Source organism: Notamacropus eugenii, chromosome 6 (genome assembly GCF_028372415.1).
Source record: "Notamacropus eugenii isolate mMacEug1 chromosome 6, mMacEug1.pri_v2, whole genome shotgun sequence".
Lineage (NCBI taxonomy): Eukaryota > Metazoa > Chordata > Mammalia > Diprotodontia > Macropodidae > Notamacropus > Notamacropus eugenii.
The window spans coordinates 20,768,870-20,784,907 of NC_092877.1; the positions used below are offsets into that span (position 1 = coordinate 20,768,870).

The 16,038-nt window shown below is 40.3% G+C and overlaps 1 protein-coding gene across 2 annotated transcripts in view; it reads left to right on the forward strand.

Annotated features, from left to right (window-relative positions):
* MPPED2 (metallophosphoesterase domain containing 2) overlaps window positions 1-16,038 on the forward strand; it is a 206,411-nt gene that overhangs the window by 48,583 nt on the left and 141,790 nt on the right. For both annotated transcript variants that reach the window (XM_072619262.1, XM_072619263.1), the window contains exon 3: window positions 14,426-14,607. In XM_072619262.1, coding sequence (XP_072475363.1) covers window positions 14,426-14,607 — 182 coding nt within the window. The remainder of the gene's footprint in view (window positions 1-14,425; window positions 14,608-16,038) is intronic.

The following is a 16,038-nucleotide window of genomic DNA, read 5'->3' on the forward strand; positions in this document are numbered from 1 at the left end:
CTTCACATGGGACTAACGTTATCTTCCCTACTTACCTTATAAGACTGCTGTGGGTGATTAATTAACATACAGCTCTCTGGAAGGAATCAAAGGCTCTCCAGATCCACTGGGTCAGTCCAGAGAGAGCCAGAGAACAGATTGAGGACAATGTCATTAACTGTAGTGAGTGGAAATGGGGACTTGGGGCTTTCCCATTAGGAGTTGGGTTTGCTTAGAACGAGTCAAGAAAGAAAGCTGGGCTGGGTCCCCTGTGAAAGGAGCTTGAAGAGAGAAAGCATAGCAGGGCTATTCACAGATCCACATGATTTGCAGGCTCTAATCACGAGCCAGCCAGCCCCAAGCTTTTCCGGAGATTGAATTGCATCCTATCCCAGGAGGAGGGTTATGCCTTTAGGTTAAGAGTGAGATCATTGAGAAGACTTTGTTGAGGTATGCACTTAACTCTGGCCTGTGCTCATGTGTGGAAGACAGGAGAACAGAAGAGCTTATATTTTCTGAGTTGCAAGTTCCAGGGGGTGTGCTTCTCCTACCTGACCTTCTGACCAAATGTTTATTAAAGATTAGTCTACCAAGTCAATCCAAGGCACCACCAGCACCACAGGCGAAATAGCAAAATATACCAAGTTTGTCTTTGACCTCCTCTAATTTCCCTTCCTTCTTTGACTCCTCTTTTTCTTCCTGTCTCCCGACTCTTTGGTACCCATAGATTGTCATCAAGCAATGCCTGGCTCTCCTAGGGTCTCCAAGGGGCCACCTACTCCATAATTATACCTCCTCATCCCCACACCTCTGCAGCCAGAGGTCTCGTATTTTAGCAGTAGTTGACCTCAGTTAAGAAGTGGGAAAGATGGGGAACTAAGTTAAACTAAAACTCTTCTAGGCACAGTAGAAAGTCAGGTCAGATGAACAAGTATCTATTAAGTGCTTATTGTTCGCCATGCTTTATGCTAGGTACTGGAGATACAAAGAAAGGAAAAACAAACAAAAAACCTAACCCTCAAAGAAATAAAACCAAACATTCCCTCCTCTCAAAATGTTCACAGTCTGATAGGAGTACTAGTTTCTAGAGTCCAAGGATCTGAGTTCAAATGTGACATGAGGTTGTTATTGTTGTGTTTCTCCTTTGTTTTTGAAGAAGGCCATGACAGCAGAGGAATGATAACATGATTGGCACTTGATTTTGTTTTGAATGAGGGAGGGCTATGCAAGGTAACCAACCTCACTTTCTCCGCCTGAGCCATCTGGGTGCAGTGACCCATCCAGTCATCAGGATGACTGGAGATTGGCCCTGAATGTGACATGAACTACTTATGTGAATCTGGTCAAGTCATTTAACTTCCCTAGTCCTCAGTTTCTTCATATATGAAATGAAGGTATTGGACATAGAGGCAGTGACTTGTGAGCTCTCTTCCGGATCTATGATCCTGTGAGTCCATTTGTTACAGAAGTAATTCATACTAAAATGTGAATGACCAAGATAGGCTTGCCTCATCATGCTTACAGTTCTTGAAAAGAGCTTATTGACACAAATGAATCTCTCATTGTTGGAATGCAAGGGTTGGCAACACTTCTGAAAAGTGAATCCTTGCCTGGTACAGATTATTTTTACCCCTCACCTTCCAATCTGCCAGGGGAAAAGGAGTCAGCATCTTGGCAGCCACTTTAGAAAGGTTGCCAGCCTTTCCTCCCAACTCTTCAGCTCCAAGGTCTGATCCTACGGAGGAAGGAACACTTGTTACCATTTTGCTTTGTTCATAACAGAAGGTGAGAAAGCTGCTGGATCCTTCCTCATTCCTGTTATACACACTTAAAATCTATATTCCTATAATTCCTAAGTCACTTTAACTCTCCAGACCTCAATTTCCTTGCCAGTCAAATCTGGAGTTCAGACTAAGTGACTTGTAGGGTCCCTTTAGACTCTAAATCTGTGATTCTATAAATTTTTTTGAGAAACAGCATGACTCAGCAGATAGATGACTGACCACAGCATCAGTAAGACCTGGGTTCGAATCTTGCTCCTGAGAACATACTGGCTATGTGACATTGGGAGGTAGGAGAGACATGATAATTTCTTCCATGGCTCATCCCTGTCAAATGGCAGGGGTTATCCACCTTAGTGACCCTTCCTTAGCCCTCCTCCTATCTCTGCTTTTTCTGTAAGAACCATGGCATCTCTAAAGAGCTGAGCCCTAGTCTGTACCAATCTAACATCATCTATTCACAAGGCCTGCGTGCCTTCAGCAGTCACCTTAGAGCATAGCTTCTCAGACTCTGGAGTCATTAGGAATGTAGTGTAAAGGTATCCAGTCAAACAAGGCTATATGTTTGGACTTTACCACCTTGCTCATTCCATCATCTGTTGGCCAAAAGCTAGGGGTGTTGGTTCCTTGCCTGGTTTCTGTTTTAACAGCCCCTCCCTTCACATGTACCCCTCCATGTATATTAACACATCGCCTATACCCACATACCCTCATCCTTTAACAATAAGACTGTGTCCAGTTTCAGACCAATTTTATTCTTTAAAAAAAAAAAGTTAGTGGATTAGGAAATAAAGCAAGATTATGACTATTTTAAACTTTAATTATAACTTTCTCAAGCAACAGAGGGAGAGAAAAATCAGAGCCCCCGCCTTGAGCCAAGTGCACTGATTTCATTCACCTCTCATCCCCTGGTCTGGCTTTTGTAAAGAACAGGACACATTTGTATTTCACAAACAGGAATGTGCTATGGTTTAAATGCCCTCACATTCAGGTTATTTTTATTGGGGGCTGAGGAAGAAGGTGGGAGAGCTAAGTTATCTAAAAAATGCAGTCCAAGAGACATTGTTCCTCTCTTTCAGAATTGGCCTCAAAGGACTCATTTGGAGGCATGGGGGCTGGTGGGGAATGGAAACCTCCCTGATTTGGAATTAGAAGACTGGATAGAATCCTGGCTCTTTGAGCTTGGTCAAGTCACCTAACTTTTCTGGATCTCATTGTCATTTGCCAAAATAAATAACTGATGTAATAGATTAATTATATCTGTTGTGTTATGTTATATTATATATAGATAAAGGGGTTGGAGTAGATAGCTTCTTAGTTTTCTTCAGATTTTAAACCTATAAACCTGTAACTCCTAAATCACTTTAACTCCCTGGGCCTCAGTTTCCTTACCTGTACAATCCGGAGGTAGAATTAGAAAACCTCTAGGGTCCCTTTCTGCTCTAAATCTATAATCCCATGACTTTTCTGAAGAGAAACATAGTGGATAGATGGCCAGCCTCAATTTACCCAAGAAGTTCTGGGTTTGAGTCTTGCCTCTGATGTTTGACACTGGGTACATCTTGTACCTTCTCGGTGCTCCCAGGATACTCTCTGGTAATAAATTTAGACCATAACAAAATGAAACAAAACCTACCTTGATGAGAGAGCATCTGGATGCCCTCGGCAAGTTTGAAAATTGTGTCCCCTGGCAATTCAAGCCCACTGGGGGGGTGGGAGGGATGTGTTAAACATTTCCATTTAAATCAGGGATGTGATTGAGTAGAAAATAAGTAATAACTCATAATTATAAATAGCTATAAGGTTTACAAAGCTCATCCTTTGCAGCCATCCCTGTAAGATAGCTTGGTACCCTAGAGAATGTAATTTCACATTGTTAAACATTCACAATGGTTTTGAAAAAGGCATATTCAGAAGGGGCCCTCTGAGACCACAGCTGGAATTAGGGTTCCACTTCTCACTTAGGCAAGTCCCTTGAGAAACTGCATCAGTACTCAAAGCATTGGACCAGCTTCTATAACTGCTTGATCCCCCTTGCTTCATACGGAAAGGGAGGGAAATAGAGTCACCCCCACCCAAGTACTTTGCTGAAAGGTGGGAGGTTACAGATAGTTGGTAGTTCTGTTGAATCTGAGGAGTCTGTAAGGAGGTTTTAACCAGCTATTCCAGGAAGAGGGTTGGGGAGGGCAGGAGAGGAGACAGCCTGAAGGGATGAATACCTGAAACTATCTCCCTGAATTCAGTTCAGTCAGTATTTCTTAAGCATCTACTGTGTGTCCAGAAACTTAGTTTGCTTCTGCTCTCAGGAAGCTTAGACTCTACTGGGAGGGAAGCTGTGTAACCAGGAAGGGTCAGATACCTCCTCTGACTCTGAACAACTTGGAGATTTGGGGCCCCAGGTTCCTTAGGTGTAAAATGAAGGAATCATACTAGAAGGCTCATGAGGGGCCTTCTGGCTCTTGAAGCACAAACCCTTCCTGATCCCTTGGGATCCCCTCCCTCCAAACTCTTTTGTATTTATCTGTATTTATTCTCTCTGTAAGTACATATATGTGTGCATCTGTATGGAGATATGATCACTTTCCACCTAGCTCTATGGTTGTCTCTCCAGCTATCTCTATTATCTCGATCTACAACACTATTTAAAGTAGTCTTAGCAATGCGAAGTTATTTAATACTAGATGACCGGGATAGAGTGAAGCTCTAGTGAGGTGCTAGATGCAAAGCACTTTGCAGATCTTAAGATGCTATGTAAAGGCAAGTTATTAGAATAATAACTATTATTGCTATTAGTCTCCAGTCACCAGGCCTCCAGGCTGGTGATGACCTCATTCCCTGAGCCTTCTACCACACTCCTGATAAGCTCTAGGGACATTTATAGAGCACTGGAGGGGTTTAACCAGGAGGATTTCAGGGGGAAAATGTTGCCCACCTGCTTTTAAGTTTAATCTGCATTATTCACACTTCCTTCAGTGCAGAAATCAACAAAATAAAACAGGAAATTGAGTCCTGATTGCAGAGTTCTAAGATGAAAATACTTGCACCACAATTTGACAATGGCTTTTCAGACACTGATGGCAACTGACTCCAAAACCCTCCTAGAAATATTATACACTTGTAATTGGTTGCAAAGTTATGAAATTCTATTTTCAGAGAGACAGTTTAGAGCCTAGGTTAGGGGTTCTTGAACTTAAATGCATGTGTGTGTGTGTGTGTATGTGTACATATAGGCATATATCTAGATCAAGATTGATAGATTACAATAGATATGGATATAGACCAGATATAGATAACTATTTCAATATAATTAGTTTCTTTGATAGCTGTGTACGTTATTTTATGCATTTAAATACATGATTCTGAAAAGGGCTCCATGGATATCATCCTACTGCCAAAGGGTTCCAGCATACAAAAAGGACTAAGAACTTCTGCACAGAGTCAGAAGACCTGGGTTCAAGTCCTGTGTCATACACAGATTCTGCTTGCATAACATAAGGCAAGATCATAACCTTGTAAGTGCCCCCAGGCTATTTTCTTAAGACTATTTATTAATTGCAGAATTACTACATGCATCCGTAGAGGGACCTTCATCAAAGGGAGTTCCTGACATCAATGAAATCACCAGTCAGGTGAAAGAGAGAAATGAACAGACCAACAGACACAGAAGAGAAGATGAGGGAAGTCAGGAATGGAAAGGGAGAAAGGAAAGAAGGAAGGAAGGAAGGAAGGAAGGGAGGGAGGGGGGGAGGGAGGGAGGAAGGAAGCGAGGAAGGAAGGAAGGAAGGAAGGAAGGAAGGAAGGAAGGAAGGAAGGAAGGAAGGAAGAAAAAGAAAGAAAGAGTTGAGTAGCTGCTGTTTTAGAGACATTAACTTTTTGGTTTCTTTGGTTGTAGTTTTGGATATCCTTTTATTTTATTTCAGTAAACAATATTTTATTTTTTCCAATTACGGGAGACATTAACTTTTTAAAAATTTGGTGTTTAGTTAGAAAGGAGGGAATGACAAGTAAGTCAGGCCCTCCTTGGTAAAAAATTTCTTTTTTTTTTCATTCTGCTTATCCAAATTCAAGGTTCCTAATCCTTGCCATTTTGAGTGACTCCACTTTTTTCTTTCTGTTGGGATGGGATCAGTTGAAGATAAACATACCTTTCAAAAGACCACTTTCTGAATATGGTCCCTAGTAAGAATACAGCTATTAAGCCCCAGTTCTAACTGACTTTCCTCTGACCCATCCTTTGGCATAGAGTGTAGGCATCATCCTCCATTTTGCGCATAAAGAAATAGAACCATAGAGGGATGAAATGCCTTGCTTGAAGTCCCTTGTCTCATGAGTGTCAGAGCTAGGACGAGAGCCTATCTAATTCCATCCCTCCAGTTTGGTGACTTAGCTAGATTTTTTTCATCTCCCAATAATTTCTTTCTGCCTTTCTCTTCCTAGTTTAAATACTTAGTCCATCTAACCATTCACTTCTTCCCAAGAGCCTTCTCTCAGGCTTCTGCCCTATCACTGTTTCTTTCTTTTCAGTTCAAAGGACCATAGACTTAGAGCATAAAGGATTTAAAGAGTCATTGGGTTCTACTTTCTAGTTTCACAAATGAAAAAAGAGAAGGAAGTGACTCAGCCAAGGTCACACATTCTTGGCTAGAGGCAGAGCCTCTAACTCCAAATGAAACTTTTGATCCATTTGTCACTCTGCCTCCCTCCCTTTTGTGATGTCTCATGGTTTTTACAGAAAGGGACCTTACATCCTTCTTTAGATACTAGCTATGCAACCCAGGGCAAATCATTTAACTTCTCTCAGTCTTAACTACTTCACCTGTAAAATGGGAACAAAGATAAGTCATGAGGATCAAATAAGATAACATGTGAAGTGCTTTGCAGATCTTACAATGCTGTGTAAATGTTGGCGATTGTTATTGAATTAATGTGAATGAAGAAATGTGAAGGAATCAGTGTTGAAGAGTACGTTTGCATGAATACATGAGCAAAGCAGGAACTTAAGCTAATCCATTTGGTTGGCTCAGCAGGAGAGGAAGACAAGAATCCATCCTGAATGGCAGGACTCTAGCCTGTCATTTATGACCAACAAAGATACCTCCAAGAGGTTTCAGTGACGCCTGTGCCAGGTACACTTACATTTTGCTCCGTGAAATCCCATAGACTAGAGCTAAGTGGGGCTCAGGAATTCATATTAGATACAGCGCTACCAGAATTAAATTGTTACCACTTAATATTCATTGAATGTCACGCTGCACTTTGTTCTCTGAAAAAATGGAAGGCAGAGACCCAGAGCAGTGGGCTTTGTTAGCTGTAATTAGTTGGAAATGGAATAGTGTTGATATTTCAGTTCATCAGTTAAAAGAAGGTACAGTACTCCTCTTGCGACGAATATGAGTATTTTTATACATATGAGTCTTTTATGCTCACTTACCATATGTCAGCGCTGTTACTGTTCCGGACTCTCCAGTCTAAACTAGCAGCATTTAACTAGCTCAGCATTCTCGTCAGAGGAGGAAATGATCTCCCTTTCTTAAAACATTTTTATTAAGGCACGCAGTCATGCTTAATTTTTGGTTTACTGTGCTTAATGGGCCTATGGCAACATTTTTGCTTGCAAAAAAAAAATATGCCCTACTTTGCAGCTTCTGTTCTGTTAGACTAAAATCCCACCAATTTACTTTTCATTGATGTGGATTTTGTGATCATTTCGATGGGGTTAAGAATTTTTAGTTAAAGGCTGCGGGATGCAGTTTGCAGCTCTGATACTTTCTAGCTGAGTGACTCTGAGCCTCAGTTTCCTTATCTGTGGACCATCAATAGAGTTGGACTAGACCAGGAGTCATTAATCTGGGGTCCACCTACCTGCGGGGACTCTATGAATAGATTCCAGGGGTTTTGGATGGGAAAACTTGGATGAGAAAAATGAATTCTATCTTTATTTTCACTAATCTCCTACTGGGATTTAGCATTTCATTCAGAAATTTTTAAGCATTGGTCTCTGAAGGGGCCCATAGGCTTCCCCAGACCACTAGAGGGGACATGACACCTCAAAAGCTAAGAATTCCTTTGATCATTTATCTCCAAGGTTACTTTTGGCTCTCACTGTTTCTGATGCTGTATGATTCAAGGTCCTACTGTGTTACCCAGTGCCAGTTTTGTGATGAGTTTATAGGGTGAACAGACAATGGAAATATGTTTTGTAAAAATGAGGCACTTAGCCCAGATGATCTCCAAAGGCCCTTTTCTGCTCTAAATAGGATGACCTTTGCACTCTCCATGAAGAAGAATGCAGAGGTCTAGGGGAGATGCAAGGGGATAATTCAATAAGCATTTATTAAGGGCTAAGTTATGTGTAAAGCACCATACAAGATGCTAGGAATACAAATACAACATGGAAACCAGTGTGTGCCCTCAAGGCAGGAATTATATTCTAATGGGGGGGGGGTAGGCAAATGCTACACTTTACACAGTTAAGAGAGTACAGGATAATTTCAGGAGACCTTTAGAGTATTAATCAAAGAGAAATGCTTTCCATCAGAAGTGGCAGCCAAGTTTTATAGGATTTGAACCTAAAGGTCCTGTGACTCCAAAGTCAGCATCTTTTCCTCTTTCTCTCTCTCTGTCTCTCCCTCTGTATGTCTGTCTGTTTCTCCCCTTTTCTCTGTCTGTCTCCTCTGTCTTCTCTTTTCTCTTTTCCCCCTTCTCTCTCTCTCCTTCCTCTCTCCTCTTCTCTCTCTCCCCTTCCTTTTCTTTCTCTTTCCTCTTTTCTTTCTCTCCTCTCCTCTTCTCTCTCCCTCGTGTGTCTGCGTCTGTCTCTGTCTCACACACATACTATCTTATAATAGAGACTGGTTATTTTTAAAGACCTCACCATATTACTAAGCTAAATGCACGTAATGTTGTTACTACAGCACTGTGCTTAGGAGACAGTAAGCACTATATGTATCAGCTATTACAGGAGGAAGTTTAGAGGTCATCTCCATATTGCTCCCTACCCCATTTTACACATTGGGAAACAGAGGCCCAGAGAAGGGAACTGACTTCCTTGAAGGTCACACAATGGAGGGGTTGAGCGAAGGGCCTAGAATCAGGGCTTCCTTGGCTTTTGTTCCTAGCTCCTTACATTATGCCACATTCCCTGTTTAACCTGCTTTACCTACTTTTTACAAGAATTCTCTTTTCTAAAAATGTTTTAATTAGAAACACTATAGAAGTAGTTTATTCAAGGTATTTGTTATTGTTAAGTGCTCAAGACTACATTTTAAAAATATATACATATATATATTTATAATTCTGTCTAGCTTATTCATTTTTTCAAATTAGGCTTCTCTCCTTCCCAGCCTAGCTCATCCCTTCTATTTTAGGTTACATAGGGAATTCCTAGGGTGGGACAGGGCAGATCCCAACCTTCTAAGACTTGCCCAGTCAGTCCAAAACAGTTCCTGTTTTGGAATAGGAGAACTCGAGTTTGAGTCTCACTCTGCAGCTTGCTTGGCTATAGGCAAGCCAGTTCATTTTTCTGGGGCTCATTTTCCTCATCTGTAAAATGGAGAAATTGGCTTAGGTGGTCTCTCAGTTGCTTTTCAGCTCTAGGCCCATGATCCTGTGATGACTTGATTAAGGTCACACAAGTAGAACAGAGGTGAGATTGTAGCTCAGCCCTCCTGACTCCAAGCCCAAAGCTCCATCCACTAAGCCCTGCTAAGTCTAAGTTCATTAGACTTAAACTCAATTAGTTTGGGAGTGTAGCCTCCTTTGTAGCAGGTTTATTTTTGCTCTGTATCCCACAAGCATGAGATTTTTGACATATTGGTCACTGTTCACTGTTTCCAAGAATCCCCCTATACTAAACTCTGCTGCCAAAATTTACATGATTCATCTGCTGGCATTGAGATCTGTTGGTCTTTTCCTTATGACAAGGAACTGGGTATGCATTGGCAGCTAAGATAAAAAGCTGGGAAATGACCTAACTGTCCAACAATAGAGGAGTGATTGCATAAATTGTAGTCAGTTAATGGAATGAATGGAATGCCGTAATGCAATTAAGATCGACAAGTGAGGAGTACAAAGAAATCTGGAAAGAACTTTATGAATTGCTGGAAAGTGAAAAGTGCAGAGCCAGAACCACAAAATATGCAAGACCCAAGACCAACTAGGAGAAAAAGTGAAGAGGAATGGATAGACCAAGAAAGACTCCTACTGGACAGGTTTAGAGGGAGTGAGTGGAAATTTATATCTTATGTATTGAAATTAATTTACTTATATATCAATACTGCAAAGAAAGTTTGATGGATTGTATTTGTATTTAATAGTAGTAATAAGAATACTGTTAATATAGGAACAGAGTAATTATTATTAGTTGTATTACTGATTAGTATTAATGATCATATATTACATATACTATAATTATACTATAATATACTTATATTAGTAATTAGTATTACTTATATTAGTAGTACTATTAGTTAATTATGGTAATATGGTAATTATATAATTTAAGAAAGTCAAAATGAGTGGGTATGAAGGAGGTAGTGTGGGATAGTGTGAAGAACATTAAAAACTATGAGTTAGAAAATCTGGGTTATAAATAGTGATGAGAGGGTTCCCCAACGTGTCCCTCATTTCAGCAGTGTCTGTGGGAGAACATCTCATCCCAGAGCATATCCTTCACTTGGGGTTGCCTCAGTCGTCTCATCCCCCAAAAAGTTTGTCCACTTTCTTGGACATCCCTTGATTGTCACTTCTACCTTGAGGCAGGACATGCTCTTCTGCCTCCCCTTAGACTGTAAGGTGTAGTTTTGTCATCCTGCCCTTTGGTACTACTCACCTGTGCTGATGTGTGAGAATTGTTGCTTGCCTTTAGTACATCATTCAGTGGAATGAAAGGTGGTGGACCCTTCTTTCCATTGTCTGTATTTCATCTTTGTTTACTTTTTTCAGCCTTTCTCCTTATTTTCCAATGCTATTCATCCAACCCTACTTTTACTTTCTAGCATTCTCTCTCTCTCTCTCTCTCTCTCTCTCTCTCTTTCTCTCTCTCTCTCTCTCTCTCTCTCTCTCTCTCTCTCTCTCTCTCTCTCTCTCTCTCTCTCACCTACAGTTCCTCCATCTTGGATAATAAAATCCTAGATTTAAAGCTGGGAAAGGACCTTTAAAGGTACAGTGTAGTGCAGGGAAAAGAGTGCCCGATGGCCAGTGAGAGAACCTAGATTCAAGTCCACCGTCAGATACCATCTGCTTAACCATAGGCAAGTCACTTAACTTCCCTGGTCTCGTTTTCCTCATCTGTAAAACAAAGAGGTTAGACTAGATGGCCTCAGAGATCCCTCTCTACTCTAGATCTATGATCCTAACATGATCTTTGAGCCTCAGATCTTAATCACTTAAATGACAGGGTGAGAGTAGATGCCCTTTAAAGTTGCTTCCAGTTTTAAATTGATCATCCTATCATCCAAAGACCTTTGAGGTCCAACTACTGCATTTTCTGTTTTACAAATGAGGAAGCTAAAGCCCAGAAAGGTTATTTGACTCTCCTAACATCTCTCCCTCTCAGGTACTGATGCTTTCTGTTTTACCAAGTGATGTCAGTGTCGTTGGTACCATGACTTCTCTGCACGTCCGTCCACTTTCCTGCCTCATTGACGTGGTTTCTCACTCTGCACCTAACGGAAGAAAAAGATTTTTGCCCATTGATGCTCTTTTCATTACCTTTTGATATGACTATTATTTTTTTTCTTATTTTCATTTTTTAAATTTTGTTTATTTATTTTAGTTTACAACATTCAGTTCCACAAACTTTTGAGTTCAAATTTTCTCTCCCTCTTTCTTCCTTCCTCTCCCCTTCCCCAAGATAGAATGTTATCCAGTATTGGCTCTTCACATTAGAATATGACCATTATTTAATTGAGAATTCAAGAACTGGTGCCAGTTTAAGGGACCTCAGAGGCCATCTTGTCTAACCCTTTCATTTTACAGATGAGAAAAAAAGCATCCGAGCAGATACTGACTAGTCCTTTGCACTTGACTCACCAAGTTGTTTATGCCTAATGTGGAATTTAGAAGAGAATAAGGAAGAAGCCAAGTAATTTGGTCACCTGAACCAGGCAGCTTCCTAGGATGAGGAGATTTTGGTAGTAAGAGGGTTATTTTAGTCTCTTTCTTCTGGGTGATGAATTCCAAATGCTAGTAATGATGTCCCCATGACAGATTGTGATGGGCTCCCTAGGGAGTTTAGCCACAGCCAAAATGATTTGCTGAGTGTGGCTGGATTTGAGAATGAGCTGAAATAGCCAGCAGAAACACAGGAGAAATCAGGACTTTGTCCATAAGATGCCAAGCACATCCAAGTGTCTTAGCTATGTAATGCCACACACAGAGCAACATATTTCAAAGAGTTTCTGTTTTTGACTGTTTTTTTTCATCATCATCCACATCTTTGGGGACATCGTTGTGGGAAGCACAAACTGTAATAACGCCAAAGGTTGAACTCCCTGCTTTTTGGCTCAGAGATGCTTGCAGAATGACAAAAGTGTGTCTCTGCAGTGGAAGCAGGCATTTGTTTCTTTTGCTGTCCAGGGAAACCAGTCATAGGAGACAGGAGGTGTTGATAAGCTTCTAACCACTGAGACTCCATATTTACTTTGCAATATATTTCTCAAAAATTTCAATTTACGGTCCGTAATGGAAAGGATGGAGCCAAATAAAAAAGCCCAACTGCATATCATCACAGTTCTCCCCAGGTTGCTGGTGGTATCTCAGTGGATTAGTGAATTTTCTCCGTGGTAACAGTGTTATTAATTTCTTACTCTCATGGGAAAAATCCATTAATTGTAGGTTGAAGTTAAAATTTCTTTTTGAGTTTCCAATTAGACCCACAGCGATAACCAGGTCGATGTGCCATATAATCATGCAATCTGCTCGTTATTTTATTTTTTGGCAGTGAGAAGCTATGTAACAGTCAGAGAAATGTAGAAACACCTGCAGATTGCTAACCAGAAGCTTTCTTTGGGTGGTTTAGCTTGATTTTGCAAAGAAACAAATAAAAAATAGGATTATTTCTTTAAGAATATAGTTTTCAAAAAGAAGAAAGCAAAAAGGTATCAGTATAATGTGCATGTAATTTCTTGATGCTACTGCTTCAGTGTGTAACACGGGGATGCTCCAGTCTCTTAGGAAATGTTGCTACTGATGTATCCTTCTCCATTCTAACTGTCCTGTTGAGTATTTGCTCTTCTCCTGACCTTTTCTTTATACCTTTATAAATTCTTCATCCCTTTTCCCCATGTGAGCCCAAGTAAATGGGTATTCTTATCTTAAAAGTGAACAGAAGTTGCTTGATTCCTCCAAAGCATCCTTACCTATGGTAGAAAATACTAGGCATGATCAATGCCAGGTGCTGGAAAAGTCTGATTGCCATTGTACCACTAAGCTAATTTAGAACATTTTGTTGCTTTCCAACTCTGAAGCCTGGATGTTGTTTCATTTTCTAAATTTGGGCTGGGAGTTTTGCATTTTCATCTCACGGCTGGTGTAATTCCACTGTGCATGAGTGGGTTGTCTCTAAAACTTTCTCTTGATGCTTAGATATTGGTAGGTATCTGTTTGTCATAAAACACACACTTTTTAGGTGTGTGACCTTGGGGAAGTCATTTAATCCAGTTTGCCTCAGTTTCCTCATCTGTAAAATGAGCTGAAGTAAGATGTGGTAAACCATTCCAGTATCTTTTGCCTAGAAAACCCCAAATGAGGTCATTAAGAGTCAGACATGACTGAAATGACTCAATAACATTTAAAAAAAATTAATTCTCTTCCAAATGCACTTACCAATGTCATAGTAACCAAAAGATAATTAAAATCAGAAATTTAGTATTGGAAGACAGCTCAGAAATGATCTAGGCCAACTCTTTCATTTTATAGATGAGGGAACATTTAGTGAGTTGCCTGAGCTCAAAGGGTAAGTTAATGGCAAAACTAGAATTGAACCCAGGTCTTCTGGTATGAAACCTAGGGTTGTTTTTCTTAAACCACACTGCTTCCTTGGGGTCATCTATTCTGCTAATTCTAGATAACAAAGATTTTTTTAGGCCACTTACTTTGGGATCAGGCACCCTATGCTACTTTGTGACTGAAATAGGAAGATGGGATTTCAGTTGACTATCAACAATGGGAAGGAGTTCCTTGTTTTTTTTATTGTTTCCCGGACTGGGGAGCTACTCTCACCCCTCAGTTGGTTTAAGATTCTTAGACTCCACTCTATCGATTATTTACTTGGTTAATTTATACATTTTGAAGTAAGAATAAACAACTTTCTTGTGTCATAAGGAATTGTAAGATCAATTTGAAAATAAATCATAAGGGAATGCCTTAACTTTGATTACGACAGTGGCAGTTCAGTATTCTTAATCACCTGGTTTTGTGTTCGATGGCCCCATCTTACTGTATGCATTTTCTCCACCTAAGTCTTTCCTGCCAGGTAAGTCTTTGTAAATTTGATTGGGTGGGTTGATGACAAGTGACAAACTCTCCTTGACATCAAATGTTTCCCCTCCTGTGATAGCCAAGCACTCTGAGTGTGCACCCTGATATTGATCAATATTTGTTTGTGATAATACGTATGAGGGTTCAAATGCATTTAACTCTTGTGGGATCTGTTATGTCTGCTTCAGGGTCGACCCTATCCCATATGATACTCCAAAACCAGCGGGCCACACACGGTTTGTCTGCGTCTCAGACACACACTCCAGAACAGATGGCATCCAGATGCCTTATGGGGACATCCTTCTCCACACAGGCGATTTCACCGAGCTGGGACTGCCCTCAGAGGTTAAGAAGTTTAATGACTGGTTAGGTAAGGAATTATTACGTTCTGGTGACCCCAATTAACCTTTCCCATGCAAGTGTCACTCACTGTGTCCTAATTGAATTAGAGCCCTTAGAAGCTAACTCATCCACTTCTCCTATGATATGTAATGGTGTCTAACTTGGATCTAATGCTCTTAATTAAAGATGAATTTTTAGATATTTAACTGTCTGATGTATCATGTGGTAATGGGGCTTCCATGCCTGTGGGACAAAGGGAAGGAAAGGTTTGCTGCCCATTTTATTGTACCCATGTTTCTTGAATGAATGATGGCACATAGAAGGTATTTTTTATTGATTGTTTGGGAATGGATTGTCTCTGCACATGTTCTCAGAGCAAAACAAAAATAAAAATGTGTAAATGAACTATTAGAGAGAGAGAGAACATTTCTAAGAAATGCAAATGGTGTCAAACTTGATAAATGGTAGAGAGCCAAGTGCCAGTGTGAGCAGCAGGACAGTGGCTTATGCCAAGGGTTGACGTTTCTTTTTTTTTTTCCCTGAGAGTGCCTGTGAAGACTGAGAGTAGAGTAGATTTGTAGAGAAGCTTGACTAGAATTTACCATTTACCTCCTGAGTGACTGAAGGATGGGGAAATTCACCATAGTGTTTGGCAAATTAATAGAAGACCCCACAGTGTCACCAAAGACCCACAGGAAAGGTTATAAAAGGCAATGGATTCTCTATTGACCTTTTGCCTAGCATTGATATCACGAGAAAATTATAGGGTCATTTACATCCTGAACTAGTGAAATAGTATCACTGCCTGACCTCCGGGAGCTTACTGCCTAGTAAGAGAGAGCAACAGGGACACAAATAATCCTAATACCAATTAGAGTATGATGAATACTTGAAAAACAAAAGCAGTCATCATCACTGATATTTCTACAGAGCTTTTTAAGTTTGTAAACTCTTTTCCTACACTGTCATTTAATCTCACTGGAGCCTCATACCAACCCTGTACAGTAACTACAGTTATTGTTGTTACAGATGAGGAAATAGAAGGCCAGAGAGATGAGGTAACTTACCAGGCAGACACCTACTATCAGAGATGAGTTTCAAAACTAGATCTTCTTCAATTTGAGTCCAGTCTTCTGAGACACCTAAAGAAAGAAAGAGAGAACTCATCCATCAGAGATTCTTAATTATTGTCACTACCGCAGTGTCTACTAACAATTGTGCAAAGATTTCATGCTTAAGCTGAGTTTTTGCTTAGATTATCCAGATAATCTTGCTGGGATATACTGGTATCCATGTGTGCTACCCATCCCCTAAAGTTGGTTAGATAATTTTATGCATAGGAACAAACATACATACATACATACATAGGTCAGAGGAACAGTGTGTCATAATTGTTAGAGAACTGTCAGGAAGATCCAGGATCAAGTCCTACCCTGGACACATAATGACTATGTGATCC